Consider the following 10395-nt stretch of genomic DNA (forward strand, 5'->3'; position numbering starts at 1 on the left):
TAGTATCATGAATACATTGAGAGAATCAAAATCAGCATTAGAAAAACTGCTTGGAAGCTACAAGAAGCTAAAGACTTATAGCGGTGATAGCTATAAGTCTCAACGACTAGAGGTACACACAGCCGAACCAAACAGTCAGAGAAATAAACAAAATATGTTCATAGATATAGGTATAATCTAAACCAAAAAAGACCAGACAACAGTCAATAGCCCAGAGCTTAAGCCCGAAGGCATGAGACCAAAACCCAGGTTAGGGTTTTCTTCCCATTCAGAGTCCTTTAAATCTACAGTTAAAGTGCGCCAACTTGGGAGAAAAGAACATATTCGTAAGAAAGAAACCCAAATATGGGACTAAGGTTGGGTGCAAGTCTGAATATCCAGCTTAGGAGCAGGTTGGGTACCTGCAGTTTGCGACCACGACAAGAACACAAGAGCAATAAGATTAGTGAAGAGTCTCTATATAACTGAAAATAAGTTAAAGAAAGACATACATTTAAGTAAACCCTGCTGGAGGAAGAAATTTCTCACCTGAGCAAAGCTTGACCATGACGAATCTTCACAACGGGGCGTCAAGCCACCCCTACACAAAATTAGAAGGGAGTGAACTTAGGTAACAATTAAAGAAAAAAAGGAGGATATGGCAAAAATATTACCTGAAAACTGTTGAAACGAGGGTTAACTCCTAGAAGGCAACCCTACATCTTCAGTAGGTAACCCTACCTCCTCAAACTGAAGTTGAAAGTTGAAAACCCTGTCGAAACCACAACACTCATTGTTTTTCCTTGTCACCAAGATTGTGAAACCCTAAATAGAATGTTGTAAAAACATTGGAGAAAAAGAAACGAGACCGTAAAACCCTGAAGAGATTGCTGTAAAAATGTTGGAGAAAAAAAAAAAAAAAAGAGAACACAAAAAAGAATATTTACCTATACAGTGCGTGATGGGTACGCTGAGAACAAAAAGGAATATTTACCTGTACATTGCATGATGGGTGTGCTGGGAACATAAATGAATATTTACCTGTACAGTGCGCGATGGGTGTGTTGGGAAATGGTGGAAACCGCGGTTGTATACAGTTTTTATCATATTTCCCTGACCTAACTATTTTACAAGCACGATTGGAGGCCATAGTCTTTCCTAACAGAGAAGGAAACCATTAAGGGTATGACTTGCTTCAGCAGATAATAATATACTAAAGACCACATAAATATTGTCCAAAAGGGTCGTAATTATCATTACAGAAGAACTGAGAAGAAAAAGCAGCCACAAAGTGGCACCTTCCCTGGAAGTAAGTTCCAACAGAAGATTTAAAGTACAGTAACACAATGAAAACAATGCTCTGGCAAAAAGCCTTAAGTGCTTTGCCAATAAAATGAACCTGGGTAGGTGCGCCGCAAGCCGTTAATGATAATCCCGACTGGATAAGTCCCAATGCTCCCGTAACCATGTGAGCTCTGCGAACGACAAGGAATTCCTCATGAATTCGTTGAGCGGAAGAAGAATTTCCTTCTTATTTTTCAAAAGAGAAACTAAAGGGAAATTATCCTATAGATAAAGAAAAATAAAACTGTAACGAATCCTGAGGGTAAAATATTAGAACTTACCAAGAACTACTCCAGACGCGAGAGCAAACCCTAGTGTAGAATTGTTTACCTGTAGAATTGTTTACCTGCTGCCAAGAAACCCTATCACGCATCACTACAAAAAATAGAACATATTTGTATGAATGCTTACAGGGAAAATGAACTTCTGGAATTACTGTGCCTCAATCGGTGTTAGTAAGAAGAAAAATATTGCCAGGACCAGACTTTTAACCTTCCTCTTGAAATCATCTCGCTTTAGACTATAATATAATTTTGTCTGCCAGCAGAAAACCCCAAATATTTAGCCGGTAGGCAAGGTGTGGACAAGGAACCCCTGACCAAAATTAGAAGACCAAAATTGTAGCTACTGCAGAAAGCAAGACGGGAAAAAGATTTGAATTACCTTCTGGCTGGAGGGAATGCCTTTGAGATAAGGTGAGCTCAATACCTGCAAAACACGGCACAGAAGGGCTCCATCTTCTCTGACCGCCCACCCTTTGGCGGGATGCAGAAAATCTTCAGCAGCAACCGACACAGCATCAGTTCGGCCGCATACGGGCCTCTGTGGCGGAGTCTTCGCAGGAATTTGATTAGCGAAGCCCTGAGACCTTCAGCGATGAACGCGTTTGGGGAGGTGAGGGAATGGGGCATCGTCCGCCTGGTGGAATACCTGAGGAATGAAGCGGCTCCTAAGAAAACGGCACGAATTTAGCAGCAGAACCGTTTTCATCAATATCCATGAATACACGACGCAGCTCGCTTGCAGAACTCTTTGGTTATCCCCGCTCTTTTCCCGATGCCATGTGTCGCCATGAGATTATAAAACTTTGCAGTTATAATCACTCTGTTCCCGATGCAACGTGTCAGCATGAGAAAGAAAGGGACGACGAAAGGTCCCTTTCAAAGAAAGGCCTATCGGCCTAATTAAGGTTTTTAAGTGGCCTTCACTATTAGTTTTTTTCCCAACTAACTATTAATTTAATGGTTTAAAAACCTTCAATCATCTAACATCTAATCGAATGGTGCATGTCATTACACAGTGGAAATTTGGGAAATTGTTCTTAAAAAAAACATTTATAGCCTAATTAGTTTAAAAAATGATATATATTGTTATATATTACGAATACAAAAAATTAATTTGAAAAAAATAGTTTAAAAAATATTATTATAATTATTTTTAAAAAAATAGTTTAGACCATATAAGGTTTATATTATTAAGTTTTTGAAAATAAATTTATTTCCAATTATTTCTTTTATAAATATTTATAATGGGTCTTGGTTTATTAATATTATTAGATTTTTTAATAATGTGTTTACAATATGAATATTAATATTAACAATAATGAGTTTATAATATTACATTGCTTACTAATAAGTTTATTTATAATGGGTTTATAATATTAACATTTATAGTAATAATATTGAGTTTATAAAATAACGTTTATTTGTAACATTAAGTTAATTACTAGGTTTTGGTTTACGTGTAACATTACAATTATTAATAATGGTTTAATAATATTAATACTAATAATATTGGGTTTGTAATATTAGGTTTATTAGTTTTAGTTATAATATTTTGTTTTTAATATAAGATTTACTTATAGTATTAGTGATGCAGTTGTATTAGACTTTTCAAGCCAGCTTAAATCACAAGATAAATCATTTGTCGACGCGTTTTGAACCAACCTGTGTGGTTCATCGTCAGGACAAGTTGAAGAATCAGATTCAACTTTGCATGTTAAATAGTCCAACCTGTGTGGTTCATCGTCAGGACAAGTTGAAGAATCAGATTCAACTTTGCATGTTAAATAGTTTGAGCAGAGCCTCCAACGACTAACTAGACCAACAACGAAATTTGACTTGGGACCGGGTCAAAAAACCAATTATTTAATAAATTAAATGGAAGTTAGTTATAATAAGGGACCTTACCTTAAAATAAATATATAAATTATATGTATAAAGTAATTTTAATTTAATTGGTTGTTAAGTTAATAGATAGTTAAAAGGTATTAACTAATTAATAAATACATAGAAAATATAAATATTAGAATAAAACGTATAACTAAATAGCTATAGAGGTATAACTAACTAATCATAAATATATATATATATATAAATTATATGTATATATAGAAATATATAAAGAATTTTAAAATAAGTAGTTAAGTTAATAGTTAGTTAAATCTATATATATAAAGTTAATTGAATATCTAAAAAAAAATTTAACTATATAAATAAATATATTTACAGGATTAAACTACCTTATTAAATTTATAAATATAAATATATAATATAAAATAAATTAATTAATTAAGATAGTAGTTAGTTATAAAAGCACTAATAGTATAAAAATATTAAAAAAGCCAAGGGGGAACGGTAAAAAATATTTTAACTAATCAGAAAAAATAATTGTATATGCTAAATTAACTTATTATTATAATAATCTAACATATCACAGAAGCCTCAATTCAACAATTGAATCCCTGCACGGAGAAGCCATTGCAACCAAGGTTCATCATTTTGAATGGGCATGCTTGCAGGTTTCAAGGTTGAAGTCAGATCTAGCTTTTCTTAAAAGATGCAGAGACTCCTCCATCATCCCTGTCTTTGCCCAGATTAATCATCACCTTCACACTCCCCAGAACCATCAGGTTTTCCTTAAGGCGAGTTTGGCTTTAATAAGAGTGGAAATCAGCAGGGTCAGGAGATCCCTGAATCTGGTTTCTCGTTCTCTTTTGGATTTGCATCTGGAACTTGCGAACTTATTTTCGGCCTCCCTTTGGGCCAGAATAGATGCCTGTTTGGCTTTGAAATCCATTCGGTTGGAGGAAATTCGGAAGCAGAATCAGGTTTCTAAGTTTCAGAGATTAGCTAGAAATTCATCGTTTTCTGGTAGAGCCGTGGGAGTTGTTTCTGATTAGGGATTGATTATCTGGTAGATCGGATGGGGTTTCTGATAACTCAGCTCCCTCAGCTCCCTCTGATGGAACCAGTCCTGTTTGTCCCCTAGATCCGCTTCATCCTTCAGATCTTCTTTTATCTGGGGTTGGTTCAAGTTTTCCGGAGAGCAATGAACGGTCTTTTCTCTGCGCAGAAGGCGATCTCACTGCCCTCGCGCCCTGCAATTTGGAGTATGCTTCTGCTAGACCAGATCGCGTTCTTCCTGGTACCGATGTAGAGGGTGATCTCGTTGGCGTTACCGCGGGCTCTCCTCCTGTTACCAAGATTCCAAAACACGAAGCTGTTCCCGGCATCAATCATCTTATTGACAGCAACCTTGAGGGCAGCTCTATCTATGTGCAGATGTTTGGTTTACTTGGTTTGCGTTCCAATCCAACACTAAGCGGTTCATTTCCGGTGATTTTCTCGAGGATATCGCGTGAGGAGAGCTCCTCATCTTCGTTGCGAAGTAGCATTTCAGAGCCGTTGGATGGTTTTGTCGGCTGGTGTTGTATGGACTGCGAGGGTTCTATCCCTCCTCTGTGCTCTTTCAATTGTAATCTAACCTATAATAATCTACCATGTAATAATTTTAATAATTATAATAATAATAATAATTTATTTAACAATAATAATAATAATAATAATAATAATAATAATTATTATTATTATTATTATTATTATTATTATGATTATAATAATATTCTTAATAATAATAATAATAGTAGTAATAGTAATAGTATTATGGTCGAGATTAGTAATAAGGATAATGATAATATTAATAAAAAGGATACATTATTTAATAATACAAATAATTCTAACATGGAAAGTAATAAGATATTGAATATTATTAATAATAATAGTACTAGTAATCTTCCCCCTCCTTCTCATTTTAATAACAAGGTTATTAATCTTTCTAGTTTCTCTTTTCCCCCTTCAGTTTTTAAAGTTTTGGGTAAAGGATTAAATTTTGCCTTAGCCCCTAAGAAAATTCCTATAGATGATATCATTTGTGACATAGAGTTTGGGATCAGAGGTTTACCTGATAAGATCAAGGACACTATTAGGCAAGATTGTGCGGTTGTCTTGAGAAAGGCTAAGCCCCCTAAGAGCAACCTTAGCAAGGAAGAATCAGTAGCCCTCAGATCCTTAAACCAGAACAAAGATATCGTTGTTCTAAAGGCAGACAAGGGTGGAGCTGTCGTCATTCTTAACAGGGTTGATTACCGCAATAAGATGTTGGATCATCTTCATAATAGTGGTAGCTATAAAAAGCTTCCCAAAAACCCATTAAAAAGGTTGCTAGGAATGTGGCTCTTGCCATTAAATCCATTAGCTCAGTGAGTTCCCTGCACCATAAACTCATTGAGAGCAACCCTATCACTCCTAGGATCTATGGTCTCCCCAAAATTCACAAGGAAGGAGCTCCATTAAGGCCCATTGTCAACACCATTGGAGGTCCTACCTACCTTCTTGCTAAGTTCCTTGCGTTAAAGCTTAAGCCCTTAGTTGGTCGTACGGAGTCCTTCATAAAAGACGTTGCTTCCTTTATTGATGAACTCAAGGACATTAAGCTTGACCCTGGGGACATTCTTGTTAGTTTTGATGTTGTTTCCCTGTTCACTTGCATCCCTATTAATGAGGCCTTGGAGATTATCAACTGCCTAACAAATCCTGACACCGCTCGGTTAGTTGAGATCTGCCTCACTTCCACCTTTTTCAGTTTTGAGGGAGAGTTCTTTGAGCAGACCTGTGGGGTTGCCATGGGCTCACCCCTTTCCCCTGTCGTTGCTAATCTTTTTATGGAATATTTTGAAGCCAAGGCTCTAAACTCATCCTGTCTCCTGCCCAAGCTTTGGAAAAGGTATGTGGATGACACCAATGTTATCTGGTCTCACGGCCAGGAGGAATTAGATCTCTTCTTCGATCATCTCAACAATCAATCCTCGGCCATTAAGTTCACTAAAGAGCAGGAAGTTGATGGTTGCCTCCCTTTCCTTGATATTCTTATTTCTAAGAATAGTGATGGTTCCCTCTCCCACCAAGTTTTTCGAAAGAAAACGCATACGGAGCAGTATCTTCATGCCAGTTCCCACCATTTCCCAGCTCAGAAGATGGGGGTTCTCAATACCCTTGCTACTCGAGCCCTAAGGATCTCGGATAAAAAGAGTTTTGAGAAATAAAAATCCCATCTCCTTGATGTCTTTGTTGAGAATGGTTATAGTAGATACATGGGTCAGAAGGCTTTCCTAAAAGCTGCCAAGAATTCTCTTGCTAAAAGGGAACTGAAGGAGCGGATTCTAGGTGTCCATCTTCCATTTGTTCAGGGGACCACTGATAATATTGCAAGGATTCTCAAGATGCATAGTGTCCCTGTGACCTTTAGACCCTTTAACACCATTCTTAGGTCCCTCAGATTAGCCAAGGATCCTATCGACCCTAAAGATATGAAAGGGGTATATATTATCCCTTGTTCCTGTGGGACCCCCTATATTGGTGAGATGGGTCGCTCCATTAATCAAAGGATTAGTGAGCATGCAGCTGACCTTAAGCATAGGATATATAAGTCTTCCGCTTTAGCTGAGCATGCAGAAAAAACCAATCATCATGTTTGTATTGAGGAGGCTAGTGTCATTGCTAAAGTTTCGCAGTTCCATCATCGGAAATTTAGGTAAGCTCTTGAGATTGAAAAGAGGCCGAGCAATCTCAATAGAGAGAATGGTTGGAAAATCAATAGGTGTTGGGTCCCAGCTCTCTCTTCCTAGTCGCTTTCTTCCTTTCCGCCCCTCCCCCTCCCCTCGCTTTTTGACTCATCTTTTTATTTGATCTGTTAGATTATTATAATAATAAGTTAATTTAGCATATACAATTATTTTTTCTAATTAGTTAAAATATTTTTTACCATTCCCCCCTTGGCTTTTTTAATATTTTTTTACTATTAGTGCCTTTATAACTAACTACTATCTTAATTAATTTATTTATTTTATATTATATATTTATATTTATAAATTTAATAAGGTAGTTTAATCTTGTACGTATATTCATTTATACAGTTAATTTTTATTTTTATTTTTTAACTAACTATTAACTTAACTACCTATTTTAAAATTCTTTATATATTTATATATATATATATATATATATATATATATATTTATGATTAGTTAGTTATACCTCTATAACTAGTTAGTTATACGTTTTATTCTAATATTTCTATTTTCTATGTACTTATTAATTAGTTAATACCTTTTAACTATCTATTAACTTAACAACCAATTAAATTAAAATTACTTTATACATATAAGTTATATATTTATTTTAAGGTAAGGTCCCTTATTATAACTAACTTCCATTTAATTTACTAAATAATTGGTTTTTTGACCGGGGTCCCAAGTCAAATTTAGCAGTTGGTCTAGTTAGCTGTTGGAGGCTCTCCTCAAACTATTTAACATGTAAAGCTGGATCTGATTCTTCAACTTGTCCTGACAATGAACCACACTGGTTGGTTCGAAACGCGTCGACAAATGATTTATCTTGTGATTTACGCCAAAAAATCTCTCGTAAATTTGATATGGATCACAGAAGCCTCAATTCAACCATTAAATGTTTTATATGTAAAATATTAAAAAATGGGACATTTATATTCTTCTATGTAAATAAATTGTATTTTCCAAGTTGGTATATTTTATGAGTTTTAGAAATAGATGATTCATAGCTTTAGAAAATGCATGGATAGCTGAGATTTCTTCCATAAGCTAAGAGTAAAGTTGTCTTGAAAAACATGAGAGATTTATGGAATACACTTGTTAGTATAACAAAAGACGAGACCCAATCCAAAAGATAGAACAAAAATAACACTTACCTCTCCCTGCAATACACTTGTTAGTATAACAAAACCATTCAAGAATTTGTAATAAATATGGAAGACATATTAATTAACAACAATGAAACATACGTATAGTAGCTTGTGCCTTTTATGTTGTCCTTACAAGTCTAGAAATTTATTCAAGGTTCCACATAAAGATGCTTGACTTGTTTACAACCTAGAATTAGACCATGCAAAATTCTTGACAATCCTAATAATAGACTTAAAATAAGGTGTGTGATAGGCCTTTAAAGAAGTATATGTGACATACTTTTAATGCATTTGGATTATATTGATAGACCTATAGTACACCTTACTATCCAGAATAGAACTTCAAAAGAAAACCACAACAACTTTACAAGGGACTGACTGTGATAGACTTTAATAACAAACTTGACCATACATCCTTGACAAGGCCACTTTACTTGTTTCCCTATTACAATCAACAAGACTCAATACACAAGAGTTAATACCCTATACACAACAGTGGTGGATGGTGATTATATTGCATGCCTTAAAAATTTTGACACAGTCCTTAAACACAGATGATGAAACTCTGAAAATGAATAGTTGTAGGATGTACAGACTATTACCTATATGTTCTCCTATAATGGTCGATTTGTAGAGGATTTCAGTCTACAAGCCAAAAAGACAAAAGCAAATGTGAAGGCAAAACCTTGGAGAAATGTAGAGAACCTAGGAAAAAAAGAAAGGGATAAAAGAGAAATGTCATGGGCCTGGCCTCTGCATCGTGTGCATAATAGTTAATCTACAAGAAACTATGGGGAGGATCGTCATTTGTCCTAAATCCACTCTATCCTGGAAGCATTTCAGCAGGGTAACTAGCAAGGTAGATAAGCTGACACTAGCCCCAAGAATGGTCAAATTCAAAGGGGTGGGCCCTAACGATAAATGGCCATGATCAACTCCGAGGGGTCGAGCCCCACTTCTGACCCCGTTCAATCACCTTGCCAGAGTGTGGGGACCATGCCTTCCACCAAGCATGCCAACGTATCATTGACGTCAGCAGGCGAGCAAGATCTTTACAGGGCCACGGACCCCTCCCTCTCACTTCTCATCCAACCTGGTAGTACCACATGTCCCTTCCACATGTCTTCCCTTGACTTTTCCCACACGTCACTCCACCGTGTTCCCCCACCTATAAAACGAGGCACGTTATCCATTAGAGTTTAAATTTGCTTCATTCAAATGAGTTTCCCTCATAGCTTCGCCTATTCACAACACCGTTTGACCTTTAGCCAGTGCAGAGCTCTTCCAACGCCACTACGTTTAATTGCTTTCGGCCACTAGGTAACCCCCAAACCTCAAGAGACAAAACCTTCTGGCCACACTAAGCCTCTCATGGACACAGAGGCCGAAATTCGTGACTCATTATGCTCCTACCACCTATCTAATCTCCACTTCGACCTATATGAACGTCACCTTAAGAAGGAAGACTTGTTCTAGGTCGTAGAGTCAAGGTTGTATCACCAAATAGTTCCCACGGTCTACCATTTTCCATAATTTGTTTCTTGGCTCGCAGCTTCCTATGTTAAAGAGTGGAATTGTTTCATATCCTCCATTGGAGAGAAGATTCTAGAAGTCACACCAGAATTAATTCAAAATGCTCTCATGTACCCAAAATCTCCCAATCCTGAGATGTTTACAGAAGCTACCCTTTTCTACACTTATAATGAGCTCTCATCCAGAGAACAACAAGACTTCCTCTAGTTGATTTTAGCACATGACAATCAAACCCTCCCCATCGTAGAGAGATCCCCTATTTCCATGTTTTCTGAAATTGTGCAGCCCATTCTAACTGTTATCACCTTGATTTTTAGCAAAGAAGAGGTTGCTAATGTTACTAAAGCTTCCATAGTTTCCTACAAGCAATGATGAAACTTGGGATTGTCTTTGAAATACCCTTATTCCTTGCAGAATCCATAAAATTCCAATTCAACCATTTTCATGTCACTTCCTTTTTTAGACACTATTCTATACGGTTAT

At 36.3% G+C, this 10395-nt stretch overlaps 1 protein-coding gene across 18 annotated transcripts; it reads right to left on the bottom strand.

Moving 5' to 3' along the window:
• LOC149241632 (uncharacterized) lies at positions 1-2501 on the bottom strand. 18 transcript variants are annotated; one of them, XR_016246590.1, is made up of 7 exons: positions 1735-2500; positions 1605-1653; positions 1379-1454; positions 974-1020; positions 654-751; positions 529-580; positions 1-401 (listed from the first exon to the last, which is right to left on the bottom strand). XR_016246590.1 is itself a non-coding variant. In XM_089374022.1 (7 exons), exons 4-7 carry the CDS (start codon positions 1127-1129, stop codon positions 291-293), a joined length of 303 nt encoding a protein of 100 aa, XP_089230148.1. In that variant the 5' UTR covers positions 1130-1137; positions 1379-1454; positions 1605-1653; positions 1735-2501; the 3' UTR covers positions 1-290. The 18 variants fall into 18 exon arrangements, 12 of the variants coding, with proteins under 12 accessions (XP_089230148.1, XP_089230150.1, XP_089230147.1 ...); XR_016246589.1 differs by having other exon boundaries at positions 927-1020; XM_089374022.1 differs by lacking the exon at positions 974-1020 and adding an exon at positions 1021-1137 and having other exon boundaries at positions 721-751; positions 1735-2501.
• Between the last annotated feature and the right edge of the window lie 7894 nt (positions 2502-10395).

Source organism: Pinus tabuliformis, chromosome 8, assembly GCF_031772625.1.
Source record: "Pinus tabuliformis cultivar Carrire ecotype Pingquan chromosome 8, CPIR1, whole genome shotgun sequence".
NCBI lineage: Eukaryota > Viridiplantae > Streptophyta > Pinopsida > Pinales > Pinaceae > Pinus > Pinus tabuliformis.